This window comes from Camelus dromedarius, chromosome 5 (genome assembly GCF_036321535.1).
Source record: "Camelus dromedarius isolate mCamDro1 chromosome 5, mCamDro1.pat, whole genome shotgun sequence".
Taxonomy (NCBI): Eukaryota; Metazoa; Chordata; class Mammalia; order Artiodactyla; family Camelidae; genus Camelus; species Camelus dromedarius.
In genome coordinates this window covers 3,355,990-3,374,190 of record NC_087440.1, presented here as the reverse complement: position 1 = coordinate 3,374,190, position 18,201 = coordinate 3,355,990, and the positions used below count along the sequence as shown (strand labels likewise).

Sequence of the window (18,201 nt, the reverse complement as noted above, 5' to 3'; positions counted from 1 at the left end):
ATTGGAACCCTCATTCATTGTGAGATTGTAAAATGGTGCAGCCACTTTAAAAAGGTTTGGCAGTTCTTCAAAAGTTAACACAGAGTCACCGTATGACCCATCAGTTCTACTCCTAGGTGTACAACCAAGAGAAAAGAAAATGTGTTGACACAAAGACTTGTACATGAATGTTCAAAGCAACGTGATTCATAATGGTCAAAGAGTGGAAGCAATCCAAATGTCCAACAAATGATGAATGGATAAAAAGAGTGGTACATCCATACAATGGAATATTATTCAGCCATTAAAAGGAACGAAGCACTGATATATGCTTAAACATAGATGAAACTTGAAAATACTCTGTTAAGTGAAAGAAGCCAGTCACAAAAGACCACCTACTATATGATTCCATTTATAAGAAATGTCAAGAATAGAGAAAGCCTAAGAGACAGAAAATGGTTTTCAGTGGCAAAGGGCGAGACGATATGGGGAATGATTTCTTTTCTTTTTTTAAAACTGAAGTATAGTTAGTCTACAATGTTGTGTTCATTTCTGGTGTACAGCATAGTGATTCAGTCACACACATATATATTCTTTTTCATTACAGATTGTTACAGGATACTGAATATAGTTCCCTGTGCTATAGAGTAGGACCTTGTTGTTTATCTATTTTATATATAGTAGTTAGCATCTGCAAACCCCAAACTCCTAATTTATCCCTCCCCGCCATGGGGAGTGATTTCGAATGGGTGCATTTTCTTTTTAGAGTAAAGGAAATTGTCTAAAATTAGATAATGTGATGGCTATGTAACTCTGTGAGTAGACTAAAAGCCACTGAACTGTATGCTTTGAAAGAGTGAGTTTTATGTATGTGATTTCTCCATAAAGTTGCTACACACACACACACCTGAGTAAGCAGTCTTCAGTCTGGCCTGCCAGCAGGACTCTGCCACTGTGTTAGCCTCTGCTCCTCTGAGCATCACCCCAGACGCTGCTTTAACAGACCCATCCCTCTGATACCATTTGCCCCTAAGTTCAATTTCTAGCAAATGAAAGAGACGCATTAAAGAAAGTGTTTCCTTTCTTCCTTCCTCTTTTCCTCCCTCCTTCTCCCCATCTCTTCAAAAATTCAACACACTGTTTCTTAATATACAGCTCAGTCTCAGGAGAATGCACCAAGAGGGCTTGTTAAGTCATGGCAGATGAGTGTGCATTCTTAGTTTTAGCTCTGCTCGTATTTGGTAAGCGTTTTATATAATCTTCAAGGCAATTTGTAGAAAATCATTATGAAGTCACTTTATTCATCCACAAGTGAATAAAAAATACAAAATACTTACGTTGGTATTTTCCCCCCAAATCTCATGTTTTTTTGGCATACCATCAGTCTTTAAAATGTAGTTATTTCTCTTAAAAGTGTCTTTTTCTATATTGAGCCTCTTTAGAGATGTCCTCTTGTCCACACTTCTCCTTGCGGAGGGTAGGGCTCTTAGTTGCTGCCACACGGGGTTCAAAACCTGTTCCTCCCGGTTCAAGAAAGAGCTGCAGAAGAACCCAGTTCTCCGTGGTGGTACCGCCAATTCCACATTCTTCCTGGACCCATGTGTGACTGACTCTTCTCTCTGCATTTCCTTTGTATCTCCTGACAGTGTTCTCCCATGGGAGATGAATTCTGTTATTTTATTCTGACTTCTGTTTTGTATTGGTTCCTGACTTAGCCTGGTCAAGTTTCAGTGGGTTGGCTTGATATTGTTTACATATTAAGACATTTATGAAGACATTGGATAAGGTCTTAAAAAAACAGACATAACGAAGTAGGTACTTTAGAGCGGGCTAGGAATGTGCCATAACTGGGGAAGACTGACTTCCCTCAAGATGTGAAGACATCTCATTTATTTATTTATCGGGGCTTGGACTGACAGGCAACACAATGACTCTTATGCTTAAGAAAGCAAAATATATGTTTAAAGGAATATATGTATTGTTAAAACAGTTCTATTTATGCAAAAGATTCATGTAACTTTATAAAGGTTTTCAGGGATTTTAAAGGACTTTAAGTGCTGTGTAAGACTGTACTAGTAACAGATGTTCAACGGCGTGTTTAAGTTTTTGTTTTACTGAAAAAGCAATGGATTACTTGATATATTTTTAAAATCATACCAAAGCCACCACATTTTAAGTATAGCTCAAATTCATTATTTCTAAAAAGCATTAAGTGATCTAAAATAACATAAGGGCTCCTAAAAATAAATATTACTGTCGTGGAGCTGGAAGATTTTGTTTGCTAACTATTCCCTTCAGAGTCCCAGTCTTTTGTGTCACTTCTTGTTCTTTTTCTATGAAGACAGATGGTGTCAGTAATTGTCTATATATTTAATTAAGTTAAAAAGCTACAAAGTAAGATTTTGGCAAAAAAGTAGGATTTTGTGCTAGGAGCAAAGAAAGCAAAAGGAAGCAAAAATTGATAGCATCAGACACTGTTCCTCACCAGACACACATTTTGGTATCCATATGTGTTGGAATGTGAGATTGGGTTTCATCAACGTAATGACAAGAAAAAAGGCATTTATCCTGAAAGGCAAAACCCCTAATAGAATTCTGGCTGGCGATTCTCTTACATTTCTGACCAGCAAGCTGGGAATGACTTTTCCTATTGCCCACGTCACCTCCAACCTTAGCGTGACACTCAGTGGTTGTTTTAAACTCCCCTGATACTCAGGTTTTCGCCTGGGATTTCTCACCTAGCAGGCTAATTATTGTGAAATTATTATGGAGGGAAAAGCAGTAGCTACTTGTAGAAAGTGGTTTGGAAAACTGACTTAACCGTTCTTGTGGTGTCTGTTTTCAATGTTCCCATCCCGTGAATCCACCTTCTGGCTTAATGGCAATATGGCGCTCCCAGCTGTGGTGCTGTGTACAGGCTTGCTCATTTAAACTCTTAAAGCTTAAAAATGGCTACCACAACACTGATTTTGTTCCATTGCGCTTAGTCATTAACATTTAATGATTACCTTATGTGCTGAGCACAAGGATGGAATATATTAAAAAAAAATAGGAGATGTGTTTTCTGGCTTTAAGCTGTTCGACTCAATTCAACAAGCATATTGAGGAGATACAAGAGAAACATACATCTTCTTTGGCGATGGTGGCTGAGGAGGAGGGAGAGGCTTACAAAGGAAGTCACCATCAATTCAGTGCAGTACCAGGGGGAATATTTACTGTGAGAGAAGGACCATGGGCTCAGCAGGCAGCTGAATCATAGTTTGAACCCTAGATCTGCCACTTAGTCCTTGTGTGACTTTGAACATGTCACTTTAGCCTCAGTTTCCTCATTTGTAAATTAGGAATAATACTCATTTCTCAGGGTGTGAGGATTAGGAAGGCTACGTGTAAAATACATACCAGAATGTCTGGCACATGACAAAAATTCAATAAATAGTTAACATTATCATTAATAATTACTCTAAAAAAAAAAGAAGACAAGTGAACTTCTATATAAAACAGAAACAGACTCACAGACACAGAAAACAAACTTGTGGTTGCCACGGGGGAGGGCGGTGGGAAGGGATAAACTGGGAGTTCAAGATCTGTAGATACTGACTGGTATATATAAAATAGATAAGCAGATTTATACTGTATAGCACAGGGAGCTATATTCAATATCTTGTAGTACCTTATGGTGAAAAAGAATATGAAAATGAATATATGTATATTCATGTATGACTGAAGCATTGTGCTGTACACCAGAAACTGACACAACATTGTAAACTGACTATACCTCAATCAAAAAAAAAAAAAAAAAGTTACTCTGGCCATCAGTATTACCTTAGCTCAGAGAAGCTAGACAATGACTAGAAGCTAGAGAATGAAGTGGCAATTGAAGGGGGATTAAGTAAGTTGGGTTTCCATGAGGAGTTGGATTTTGAAACATGTTTTGAAAGAAGGGAAGTTGTATATTGACAGAGGGGAAAGGAAAGGCCAGTTGTAGGCGTGGAGGTAGCATGTGGAGGCAGGAGGAGGATGCATTTATTGAAAGTGGGAGCCGCCAAGCAGGTCAGCCTGCCTGTGCTACAGAGCACTTCGGACATGATCAGGGAGAAAGGCAATTAGTGCCACATGGTGAGGGACGGATGGTTCAGGGCTATTTTAAGAAATAGGTAAGGCCCAGAAAAAATCACCCTGTACTTTGTCACCCCAACATTATGGTCCAGATAAAATTAAATTAAAATGAACATTAAGGACCAATTTTGAAAGGGAAAATTTATCACACAAAAAGTCTTAACAGCTGGGAAGTAGGAAGGGCCACTCAGCTTTGTTTTTGTGATACTGGTGGGCGAGTCGTAACCACATGCATGCGGAGAGTGTTTTGGTTTTTCTTAGCATTAGCAGGGAGACTTTTCCTTTCTCCCTACCTGCTGCCCTCCTGAGTCCTGCAGAGCTGTGGCATCTCCTGAAAAGTGCACGATACAGTGCAAGTGGCTGCATTTGCCCTTCCCTGGCAGTGTTTCTGGTAATTAAAGTTAGTCAAAGACCGCAAAGTCCAGAGAGAATTGTCTAAGTTTCATTCAAAAGGAAGCAGAAATTTCCATGATGAGAGCAGTCATCTGAAGAAATCCTGTGTGCAGCGACTAGATGTAAACAGGGGTCTGGTCTGTGTGGAACCAAAGTTCTAACCAAGAGCTGCTGTTTAGGCTTGGGTTCAATCTTTCTGAAGGTTGAGGTTTACAATGTAAGGGGACCAACCCAACATTTAAGGATAGTCACATACGGCACGATTATATATAGCAAAGTTGGCCACTAGTTTACCTGCATCATCAGTGTTAAGGAACAGAATTGTCATTTTCACTGTAAAAATTATTGTCATCATTGTCTTTGTGCGTATTGCAGAAGTCATCACCATCACCATCACCATAAGTATCACTTGCACATTACAGGTCTCTTTCATTGACACAAAGATGCAGACCTTTTAAAGGGACAGGTCTTTTACTTTGATGCTTCAAAACCCTTGGGATCGATTTTCCCTTCATTAGGTATTAACTTGTGATTTACAGTGTGCCTATTACAGCATTTTAAAAACATTGAATAACAGGCACTTCTGTTTATACTAAAGGCCTATTAAATTTTAATTTAGACATACACTGTTAACCATCTCATGTATAAATAAAATACCTTCCCTAAAGAGAAAAAGTAAATCTCACTGAGGTCCCTTGGTGAATACCTTGTATATCTTGAAGATAAAGATAGGAAGATCTTGCAAATGAGAGTACTAGAGGGGAATTCAGAGAAGTATTCATTCATTTATTTAATAAATATTTACCGTGAGTCTGTTATATGCTAGGCATGGTGCTAGGTGCTGGGTATTCAGCAAATAATAAGAAGAAATTATGATATTTCTGTAGACTTTGGTTTTTCCACTCCCTGAAATAAATATATTCACTTCCGATGCTTATATATCACTTTGAGCTGATAATGTTCACTGACTTTTAAAAGTAATGCTAATTCAATTCAGATTCCACTCACAGTTTGAGAACCTGCTGAGGGCTCGGGCGACAGTTTTACATGTGATTATGCTGCTTGATTTAATAAGAACAGCACCTTATATCTGCTCAGCCTCTCAGAACATCCAGTGGGAAGGAGGGCAGGGATTCACCATTTGTCAATGAAAATGAGGTTCATAAGAGGTCCGGTGAGTTGTCTAAAGTATCACAACTGGTAAGTGGAAATACAGGGGCCAGAACCCATTATCCATCACAAGGAACGTATTTTCAGCTCTCTCTTTTTTTCCTATTCTAAGCTGATACATTTGTGTTTAGAAACTCACTGAAACAGCTTTCAGAATATATGAGATATTCTCTGATATATATCAGGGTCTCCATTTTTCTCTTTCCTCATAATTTGAACTTTGTAACAAGTCTCATTTCCTTCTGTAGCTACCTTACGTGTCCAGGAAGGGCCATTGCTGGAAGCCTGCAGCTGTTTTTCATCTAAACTCTTTTTTCAAAGATTAGATTTCCTTTCCTTTTAAAAAAATAATACCTATCAATGCTTCTGACAGAGATAGCTATTTCAAAAGTTTACAATGATCTAAACACACAGTTTTCAATCTGAGGATTTCAAAAGAAAGCATCTTTGCCAGTCTGTTTGTTGAGTGACTTTATATAAAAAGAACTGGAGAGTGATATATAAATGCACATTTATATGAGACAAGTCAGATGTGTTGTTTATAAGACTTAGAGCATCATTTTTATCCCCTTGTGTGTTTTGTGCATTTCTACCATCACCCTTCACAACATCTTTCCCACTTGGAACACACTCTTACCCTCCTTTAAATCCTAGTTATCTTTCAGCTCAGATCCCACCTACTCTGTAAAAACCTCTGTTGATTGCTCCAAACAGAAGACAGTTAGATTGGCATTGCCTTTTTGATGTCTCTTATATTGTTCTATGTAGTTGTCACCTAAGCTTTTTCTTGTAATTCATTTATCAAGTCTGTCTCCCCAACTAGATTGTGAACTCCCCCAGGGCAGGCATTTTCACTTCTTTTGCATCTTTGCAGCCTCTCTAGCACCTACCATCATGTCTTGTACATACTAGATGCTCAATAAACATTTGTTCTTTCCTTTAGAATTTCCCAAAAGTAAATATAAGTAAGCTCAACAGATCTGGGTGTTCTGGAAGTTCCAGAAGTCCATGAATCAACTGGCTATCATGGAATTGTCATTGCATTAGACATCATGAAGAGGTACTATGAAAATATTATTGAAATAAATAATTTTTGAACTCAGAAGTCAAATAAGCTAACCGACTCATTTTACAGATGAGAAAACTGAAGATGACAGAAAGAAAGAGATAAGCTCAAGGTAACATAGTAACTTAGAAAAGGAGCTAGTTTGACTATTTGAAACTTTAGGGTGCTGAAGAACATAACAAATAAACTTGAGACACAAATGGTAAGGTTCAGTGTCCAAGTACAGATGTGGTAGGCGAAGAACACAGCCGGATTGGCTGGGAGGTTGGTTACCCTGAAGAAATAAATTGATTGAGCAAATAAGTAGATATATTGAAGATAAACAGACACAGGTTTCTCACTGTTGGAGAAGGTATTTCTTTTTAAGGGTGGAAAAGGGGAAATCTAGAAAGAATCTTGAAGTGTTAAGATTGGAATTAGAAGTATTGGCAGGAATGCATGGTTTTAAAATATATACATTAATAGGTAGAGAAATGGTTATAGATGTATGCATGTCTGAATATATGTGTGAACATATGCTTGTGTGTATGTGTATTGTACATATATAGCACGTGTAATTCCTAGCTCTGTTCCTTGAAAGAAGCCAGAAGCAATGACACTCCAGTAGCAATAAGAGCACCAAGAGCCCAGATCTTCTTACCGTCCTTCGCTAAAAGGACCCAGAGCTCTTAGGCTGGTCCTAGGTCTGGATCTGAGAAAAGGTAAAATGAACCTGTAACATCTCGTTGTGCTAGAAAGTAAGACAGTGCTCAGAGGATAAAGGGGACACATCAAAAGGACACAGAGCCACCCTAAGGGGTCTCCCACTAGCCAAATCTGGGACAACTTGAACATCAAAATGACGAAAGTGTCAAAATATAATTGACCTAAAAGACTGGAAACTCACAAGTTCAAACTGGTAAAAATACGTATGTAAATAAATAATACATACATAAATAAAAGGTGGGAAAAGGACAGACTCTCCCCTGCAGTAGACTTCCAACTAGTGTATGTAGAAAGAGTGTTGGAAATAGAAAATTACCACTGTCATCATGGTGGCTGACTCAGGAGAAAGTTGGTAGTGGATACTAAGTTTTGTGTGGAAATTTGATGAGGAATAAGACACAGGTGTATGCTTGGAACACCTTTCCACAAAAAGATTACTAATCAATTGCAAAGGAAAACACAGTGATTTTATGGCGGAGAAATATGCTGGAAACAAAGAAAAGCCACAAGTGAAAATCTGGGAAAAGATACTTATAATATGTGTAACAAAGGATAAGAGTTTCTTATACATAAAGAGCTTCTACAAATCAGCATTTATATTATAGTCCAATTTAAAAGGGGCAAAAGACACATGAAAAAGGCGCATGAAAAAATGCTCAATGTTGCTAATTATCAGAGAAATGCAAATCAAAACTACAATGAGGTCTCACCTCACACCAGTCAGAATGGCCATCATTCAAAAGTCCATGAATGATAAATGCTGGAGAGGGTGTGGAGAAAAGGGAACCCTCCTACACTGTTGGGAATGCAGTTTACTGGAGCCAATGTGGAAAACAGTATGGAGATTCCTGAAAAAACTAAAAATTGACTTACCATAAGATCCAGCAATCCCACTCCTTGGCATGTATTGAATGAAAGATACATGCACCCCAATGTTCATAGCAGCACTGTTTATATTTCCAATACATGGAAACAGCCTAAATGTCCATTGACAGATGACTGGACAAAGAAGTTGTAGTAACAATGGAATAGTATTCAACCATGAAAAGGAATAAAATAATGATTTTTGCAGCAACATAGATGGACCTGGAGATTGTCATTCTAAGTGAAGTAAGCCAGAAAGAGAAAGAAAAATACCATATGATATCACTTATATGTGGAATCTTAAAAAAGGGCAAATGAATTTATTTACAGACAGAAACAGATTCACAGACATAGAAAACAAACTTATGGTTACCTGGAGGAAAGGGGCTGTGAAGGGATAGATTGGGAGTTTGAGATTTGCAGATACTAACTACTATATATTAAATAGAGAAACAAGTTTATACTGTATAGCACAGGGAGCTAGATTCAATATCTTGTGGTAACCTATAATGAGAAAGAATATGAAAACAAATATATGTGTGTATATGTATGACTGAACTATTATGCTGTACACCAGAAATTGATACAACATTGTAAACTGACTATATGTCAATAATAAATAAATAAATAAATAAATAAATAAATAAATAAATAAGGCAAAAGATATAAGGGAATTAAGACAAGATATGTAAATGGCTAAGAAATTTATAAAAAGATGTTCATCCTCACTAATAATCATAGAAATGCTGAGTAAAACAGATGCCATTTCCCCGTTAGACCAGCAAAGAATGAGAGGTTGATAATATGCCAGTCTCTTCATTGGCACCACAATGCATGTAAATTAGAAGAGAAAATAGTGTTTTCTGAAGTGATGTCTCTTGCAAAGTGGCAAGAGTACTTACTAGTGATTTTGCAAATAATCTGTTATATATAGGGAGTTAACATACTTCCTTTGCCAATATAGAAACTACTTTTGGTGTGCTGAGAACTTCTTCCAATGTTCTACTGAAAATTGTAACACAAACGGACATACACTGAAGTATTAATGCGAAGAGACAAGGAGGATGATAAAACCAGAGAATCTTGGGTTAATATTTATTTATCTCACTCATCAACTAATGTTTGAGCTCTTCTCTAAAAGCCTCCAGCGTCTGCTAGAATACCTCTATTGTTCATTCATTCATTCTTTCAATATTTATGTACTCACTGAACACCTACTTTGTGCCGGGGCAGAGATAGTGGTGAGAATTGGGGAACAAAAAGAGTACATCTCAAGGAGCTTACACTATAGAGGGGGAGCAGCTTTAATCAGATAATCACGCAAATAAGTTTAAAATTGGAACAAAAGCAAGTGGTATGAAGAAGAGGTACATGATGACATGAGAACCTACAACAGGGAATGTGACTTTAAAGCTCCCCTAAGAAAATGTGGCTTGAACTGAAATATGACAGATGGGAAGGGGTTAACTAGGTAAAAAAGAAGAGGCAAGAGCATTTCGGGCAGAGGGGCAGCATGTGTAAAGGCCCTGTGGCAGGAGGTAGTATGACAAGTAAGGGGGTTGGGAAAGAGAAAAAAAGCAGGGAGTTAGGGTGAGCAAAGGCTGTCAAGGCACATGGGACCAGCCAAGTGAAGGGTGGAACCTTTATCCCAGAAGCTGGGAAAGGTAAGCCCTGAAACAGGAGTGTTGGGAGAAGATACCTCTCACTGAAAATTCTCTTCATGCCAAACTTGAATAAATCAAAACCATAAGTAAGCTGTCTCCATAGCTCCATCCTCTCTACCGCCTCAGGGATCACAGATTTAATCCCTGCTTCTCATGACCAACTTGGGGAGGGCAGCTTCTGGCTTCTCCTCCCCTTGCTTCCGTGCCACCCAGCTCTTTTGCCAAAGGGCACTGTTCCTGTTCTCCCTCCCCGTAGGTCGATTCCTGAACGCCCTTCGTGTCTTTTTCTCTCTCCATGTGTGAGCCTGATAGAGGAATGCAGAAACCAAAGGAGGGCTCAGGAAGGCAAATGGAAAGTGATCATTCAACAATCTGAAAACTGCTCAAAACATAAACTCTCACTTTGATACTATCATCTGACTGAATTGGAGGATTGTAAAACCGAGAATAATGAATATAAAACAACTAAACTGCATTTACAGTGTTGGATGGCCAGAGGGTATCAGGAGAGGGAGGGCAGGAGGCCACTTCATTCTTTAGACAGAGTTCTGGTCACCCAACACTAACACAGGAGGAGCTGAGCATTTTGAAAAACGAGTCTTGTGAAGTACTAGTGAATTTAAGCATTACCATTTGTTGGGGGGTGGCGGGTGCAGTGGGAGGGGGCAAAGCAAAAGAGGTTAAAAATTATTTATCTAGACTTATTATACATCAGAGCCAGACAGGTGCACACAAAGAAGGTCACAGATGAAATATTGAAGAAATAAAAGCATATTGTAGAATAATAATACATAAGATGTTATGATCTATAAAAAGTTTAAAAATAAACAAAATTAAACTATTATTTATGGCTACATCTGAAACCCTGGGTAATCGTCAATTAAATCCGTTTCACCTGTAATCTGCCTTCATTAATCAAGGTCGTTTTAATTGTTGCTACAATAAAAACTTGTAAGTCCTCAAAGCAGCATGTAGTCTAAACAATCAGGTGTTTGCCTGAGTTATTTTCCAGAAACTTGGACTCCCTGTGTCCAGTTCGAGCTGAGGCAGTTAAGGCTGGATAGGACCACCCACCCTCCAACTGGGCATGCGTGAGTGTCAGCTCAGTGACACTGTGGCATCAGAGGGCAGAAAACTCCATCCTCAGATCGCGCCAAGTGCCTCTGTTTTGAACACACCTCCCATGACGTGGCCTGTAGCTTCATTATGCCCATGCGGAATGACGAGTCCCTCACCTTTTTCTTATTTCCAGTCACCTGTCCCCATGCTCCCCATGCCTAGGTCCACCCTGCTTCTTTATCCTATAAACATCTCAAGCTCCTGGAGGCAGATCTGAGGCTTGTTCCCCTTTCTCCTCGCTTGGTTGCCTTGTGAATAAACCCTTTCTTTGCTGCAAATCTTCGCTTGCTGTGCATCAGGTAAACACGCCTGCCTGAGCAACACATTCATGTGCGATAAAAGCATAAAGACACGGAAAGGAATGAAAGTCCCAAGTGTAAGATGGTAGGTGCCTCTGGGAGGAGGGAGGGCCGCGTGAGGGAGGCCGGCAAGGAGCACACTGGGCTGAGGTGGTCTTGGTTCATCGTATTAGGATCGAGACCTTTTTATATTTATGAAATATTTCCCAATATAGTTTTTTAAGAAGGAAAATTGATCACCTAAGTTGCTGGTAACCATTACTACTACTGATAAGAAAAGGAACAGAAACAAGGACTCTTACCTCCTTCCTAGTGATTGACTTTCTATCTAAGAACAGATTCTAGAAAGTTTCACTCCCTGGATGGCCTAAAACAGTCTCACAATAAGATACAGGCAGAGCACTGATGGGCAGAGCTGAGGCCCCACTGGGATGAGATGCGGTCACTCAAACTCCAGCCGCACCCAGTGAGAAGACCCTGGTGTGCCAGCAGAACCAGCCCAAACCTGGCCCGAGCTCGTTCCTAACACGACACTGAGTTGTTTTTTAGAGACAACAGAACAGAACCGCCAAGTCATACAGCCAAAGCATGCACAGAGGGGAACATTTTGACTTCAAACAACACCTGGAACCAAAGTTTCTACCCCCCTGGAACCAAAAGACTGGCAGGACATGACCAGAATCTGGACACTGCAGCCCTTTCAGAGTGAAGGACCCACTGTCCAGGAAGAGCCGGTGCTGAAGTCCCCTTACCACACTTTACCATAAATGGACGTGTTCTAAAGCCCTTCTTCAATGGAAACCTGCTCCACATCCCAACCCTCCCCCTCAGCTCATATAAGCTTGACCAAACCCCAAATCAGGGAGACACAGATTTGAGCCTGCCTCCTGTCTCCTTGCCAGCTGACCTCGGAATAAAGCCTTTTCTTTTATCAAAAGCCAGTGCCATAATGTTGGCTTCCACACCCATCGGGCAGCAAATCCTTTGCTCGGGGGGATAACACTGGTCCTGTATTTACTGATGTGAAGCCTGGTCTCCCTCGAATTTGCATGGACCAAGTAAATGCTGAATTTACAGTCAGCTCATCAGAAGAGCTGTGAATCTCAGAAACCCCCTCACAGTCCCTGTTGCACGAGGGTGGACAGTGTGGAGTCTTTACGTATTTTAGTATTTCACACGGCATCAAGTCGACTTACCTGCTGCTCCATGGTGCTTGGATCAATAAAAGTCACCAGGTCTATGGAAAAGTAACCAACCACATTTTTCATTTTACAAGCATTTCCAATTTGGAGGCACAAAGAACTGAGAACTTGGGGATCCACTGAGGTCTGAGGCATGGTGGTCCCAGAGGAGATGAAGGGGCCTTCAGCATGAAACTGGTCCCCCGTTGACAGCACCCTGATTTCTCCATTGGGCTCTATCAGCATGTCCACCGTCAGGTTGGTGACACTCTCTGCAGGTGGGTATGCTTCGATCACGCCTCCTGTAGGGGAAAAGCACGGAGTGGGTGAGAGGATGAGTTTGTGTGGACCATGCCCATTGAGAGCAGGAGGAAAGAGGCCAGGCTTTGGCGGAGGCACTCAGGCTCAGAGCGTGCATCTGATGTATCTTGTAAGACTTCGAGCAAGTAGCTTCAATTCTCTGAACTTCCCTCCCTCATCTCTAAAATGGGCATAATAAGACTTACCTCCCCAGATTGTTGTGAATCCTCCTGATGCCACGTCTACAGTATTTCGTGCAATGCTTGGCAAGCAGCAGGACTCAACGAATGGTAGTTTTGATCGTAATTAGGAAGACACTGTAAACATCACCAGGTTTATGCCCATTCATTACATAAACGATGAACCCAAGGACTGTAGCAAATCTCTCAGGGGGAATTAACTGCCCACAGTCCACAGTTTGTACCTGGATGACCAGTGCTCTTTCTGTTCAGCTTTCCCTGCTTTTTGAAGTTTTGACAGCTTAGGGCTTTTGTCAGGCATAAGAGAACACTGACCATTATGTCAGCCAAAGGCCTTCTATATATAGGCAGTTGTTTTAAAATAAGGAGCCAGGAGATGCTGCCATTTTTTTTTTTAAATTGAGTCATAGTCAGTTTACAATGTTGTGTCAAATTCCAGTGTAGAGCACAATTTTTCAGTTATACATGAACATACATATATTCATTGCTGCCTTTTTTTTCACTGTGAGCTACCACAAGATCTTGTATATATTTCCCTGTGCTATACAGTGTAATCTTGTTTATCTGTTCTGCATATGTCTGTCAGTATCTACAAATTTCGAACTCCCAGTCTGTCCCTTCCCATCCCCAATGCTGCCATTCTTGAGGAACAGGTAAGCTTCCTCCGTGCTGACAAGGGGAGCTTTATAATTTATCATATTGTACCTTTTGCTCTGAATAGCAAAAATCACAGATGCAAATTTGATGCTCATAGCAGCCGTATCAGCCCTGGCTAAATTTGTGACCTAGCTCATTGGTGTCCACAAAAATTACATGGCCCCATTTTCTGTTTCTAGGCCTAACTTATAAATCTTACTGTATACATCCCTTTTATAGAAAAAAAATTAAATATCGTTCGTAAAGAATTAGATAACATAATTTACAAGTAAAAGCAACTAAGTGTTTCTAGACAAGGCAGCCTCTGGAGCCTGACAGTATTAAGATAAACTTGGCCTGTGTTTCAGGAATTTGCTGGGAGATGACCTCTGCCCACAGGCTTTGAATAGCATATATGGTTAAACCCTGAGATTTTAACAGTTCTCAGATGCAGCCATCTGTTACTTTATATGAAAGGCGCTTTCCTTAAATGACTATAAATGTGGTTGGAGTTGGTCCTAAAGAAAACAGTTTCAGAAGGAAAATGAATTTATCTTTTTGGTTGGTTTGAGATGTGCTTTTCTTCAAATGAAGTTTCCTGTCCTGTGCTGGACCTAAATACTGGGTGCTGGGGATTTAGCAACGTAAAGTCGATGGAACAGCAATAACAAAACCCACAAAAATTACCAAAAAAACCCAAAAAACCAAAAACCAAAAAACCCCCACAAAACCTATTGAATCTCTCTGACTCAGAAAACTTTGTGGCTTTAGCCATCACCTACATTTTGAAAGATGGTGCTTCAGTGAAAACACATTATAGTTACCAGATTATTTTACTTCAAAGTAGTTTATTTGTATCATCTTCTTAGCGACATGACCACAGTCTTTTCACTGTTAATTTTTCTCCTTTCAAAGCAATTCATTCCTCTTTAAAAATGTGTTGCCTTTGATGTAATCCCATGACGATGTAGAAATCGAATCTATAGCACGTTTTGTGGCCTTAAGTACAGTTGAGAGAATAGAAATGAGAAGAAACAGGCCAGAGGGGAAGATGGCAGGAGATGGTGGCCTTAGGGTCAGGAAACCGGGAGGATGACCCCGCCCAGTGCACACTTTATGCAGGGCCTGCTGTATGCACTGGGCTCAGAGCCGGGCAGAGGTTGGAAAACACGTGACTTGACCAGAACCGGATTTCTGAGACGTGCTCAAATTGTAGGATCGAACTGTGTTCCCACTCCCCACATGTTCGTGTGTGATTTTGCCCCAGTCACGTCCTAGCTCTAAGCCTGTTTCTTCGTCTCTGAAATTGGCTCAGTAAAGCTTGTTCTGCCTCCCGTAAACCGGCACTGTGGTTTCACAGCTCAGGTGCCACGGTGCCTGGGAAGACTCTTTCTAATCTACAAAGCTTACGTGAAAATAAATAGATCAGAGGAGAGTGTGCAGGCTGACCTTGGAAGATCTGGGAACTTCCTAACCTCCTGTCCTATATGGACCTGAAGATCTTTCATGGTCTTCCCCTCCTAACCGAAGAAAATCCTTTATTCTTAACCATTTTGTTGTTGTTGTTGTTGAGCATACCTTATTTTCTTCCACTCATGCATGGGGCAGACTCCTTTAGTTTGACTTTTCTGGCAGTGGGTGCATGTGGAAACTTGGAGACTCACAGAAATTTAGATTTGAGAGGACACTGAAGGCCATGCAGCATAACTGCCCCCTCCCCACGCCTCTTCTCCCCACACCAGTGAAGAATCCTTTCTCAGCATTCTTGTTAGATGGCAGGCCACCTGACGCCTTGCTGAAATAATCCACGAGCAGAGTGTTCACTGTGCCCTTCCACCCCACTCTGCCTTGCCGTGTGTTCCAACACCCAACAGACCTGTCATTTCTGATGCGATCTCACACCCTGAGATAAGAGGTGTTCCCTGGTAACTACACCCACTGGCTCTAGCCGAGACTCCAGGAGCAACACGGGTAGCTATTTGTTGGCTCTGCTGTGTAGACATAGAGTGATTTGTATTCACAGAGTGGTATGTTTTCACAGAGTGAATTTAGTCTTTTGTACTTCAGTCTGCTCCTCTATAAAGCAAGGGTGATAATGGTACCCACCTCATAGGGCTGTTGCGAGGACCAGATAAATTAATCTACATGTACTTAGAATAGTGTCTGGCACATAGTCAGCACAGACTGGGCTTATTAAGTTATCTTCCCTGCGCTCTTCCCGCCATTGTGCTGCTGCTGCTGGCATTATCTAATATAATATTACTATGGTATTATAATTTATTATTGTTAATATAATGTCATTATCACTTGACAGTGGTGAGTACAGTGGACAGATCTCTCTTACTATTCATGGGGGGTAAATGTGTAAGAGTATCTGCCTTACCTGTAAGGTCCTAGAGAGTGAGGAGCATCGTGTGGACGTGCCTCGGTGGAGGACTCCCACAGGACCCCCACGGCTGGGGATAAGCATCGTTTGCTCCACTCATCCCCTCACCCACTGACCTCCTAGTGTTGTTAGAAAGTTGAGAAGTTAGGAGGATGAGGAAAGAAGCGGAGACTGGCTTTGCTCCAGAGCTGCAGATGATCCTTATTTAAAAAGTCTGCCTTTAGAACTGAAAGTGAGACCATTTCTATCTTCCAGGAAATGGAAGGAGAAACTAGCATTTCTTAAAGACTTATTTTGAGTCAGGCTCCATGGTAAAAAAAAACTTCCATATCACTGAATTTCATTGAAGCCTCCCAGCAACCCTGTGAAGTAGGTGAGGACACTGGGCCTCCAAGGCTTTAAGAAGCTTGCTCAAGATCAAGCATGGGATCCAGACCCAGGTCATCTGATTCCAAAGCCCACCTCTCAGGAGAAGTCTGTGATGCCAAAAAAAAAAAAAAAAAAAAAAAAGGCCAGAATCTCGCTATGCATGGCATGCTTGGCATGTTCAATTCCTGTTTACTTGAGGCTGATGTGAGATAAATATTTATGTCAAGTTTAAAGGAGAAAGAAGATCTGCTTGTAGGAGCACTTTCTAAACCAACAGAAGAGATGCAAGGTATTGAAATTGGCCCCAGGTTGACCCAAAACTAGAACTCAAGGTTGTGCAGAGCAATCCTCAGCAGAAGCCTCGCAGTCTTATTTACCTTGACTGAGAAATGTTTGGAGGAATTTGCTCCACGTGGGGAACCGTTTCTTGTTGACTGGCTGTGCGTGCTGTGCTAAAATGCCCGCCAGCTCCTCGGAGATCTTCACCAAAGCTGGCTCCTGCAGAAACAAATTAAATAGAACCACAAGCAATTTTACTACAGAAATGAAAACTGCTTGTGGAGTGATTAAAAACCAGGCCTCCAACAGGCAAAAAAAATGTGGTTACTGTTTACCCAGAGTCAGAAAGCCATTTTGAAGATTTTCTCTATTTTTCCAGCCATTTCAGTTTTCATATTTTGAAGTGCTTTTGTTCCTAAATATTGCTGCTAATTGTGTCTATCGTCTTTTCTGTCTGGGCATCAGGTAACCCCCATTTCAGGCCCACAGCAGCCTGACAAACAGAGTGTCCTCGGGCACTGGGCCTCCCCACCCTGGGCCTCAGTTTCCCACTGGGTAAAAGGTGGGGTTAGCCACCTTTTCTGTAAGATCCTTCAGATCAGATTGTTTTTATCCTATGACCCTAACAGAGCTGACTCTGGGACAAATGATGGAGTTGGCAGCGTCTTTCTTGGGCACCTTCATCTCTGTAAGCCCCCGGGTCGGGGGGGCCTCCATGTAACTGTGGGATCCAAGCCTTGAACCAGGACTGACACCAAAGCGGTGGGATTTAGGAGGGGGCAGGTTGGAAGAGCAAGGTGGGGAGGGAGGCTGGCCTCAGTTGCCCGATGTTCCCCACTAGGTCACAGCCCCATCTGAGTAGGTGTGAGGCTGGCCCCACTTTGCCGTACAACAACCCCAAACTCCAGAGCCTCCTGTCAACATGAAAACAGTAAGAAACCTTCTAATGAATAAGAAACCCAGCTTCTTGACATGAAAAGACTTGGTATGTCAGGACAATCTGTTTTTGGTTTTTTATTTTTTGGAAAGTCTATTTAACAATTTTTAGATAGAATCCACCTCTTCAGATTTTATTTCTGCCAGAAGGAGGGCGGGGCACTGGATACAAAACATTTTGATAGGCAGGATTCATATTCAAAATATGGGAGGTTGACAAGAAAAACTCAGGCTTGCTTTGGGTTGCTGGGGAACTTTTGAATCTGTGAGTGAACATCAGTAATTTGGAAGGATCAGAGAAGAATCGGCTTCGTCAAGTAGGGCTGGGAGGGGTCTTAGGCATAATCGGTATAGTCATTTATTTTCAATTTCCCTGCCATTAAAAAGAGATTGTCCTCCTCCGTCCCCCACGCTCCTTGGAACATCTGGTTCATTCTGGGTCCAGTGCCCTCTGAAAATCTACAGTGGACGACAAGTATCTGAGAGTGCACTCTAGGCAGGTCCCAACAATCTGAATGATTTCTGAAAAGTCCAGGAAA

At 41.0% G+C, this 18,201-nt stretch overlaps 1 protein-coding gene across 1 annotated transcript in view; it reads right to left on the bottom strand.

Moving 5' to 3' along the window:
• Window positions 1-18,201, bottom strand: part of LOC105093284 (IQ domain-containing protein H) — a 121,140-nt gene that overhangs the window by 30,875 nt on the left and 72,064 nt on the right. Inside the window, exons 10-11 of the mRNA XM_064486353.1 lie at window positions 16,825-16,945; window positions 12,572-12,858 (exon numbers count right to left, since the gene is read on the bottom strand). Coding sequence (XP_064342423.1) covers window positions 12,572-12,858; window positions 16,825-16,945 — 408 coding nt within the window. The remainder of the gene's footprint in view (window positions 1-12,571; window positions 12,859-16,824; window positions 16,946-18,201) is intronic.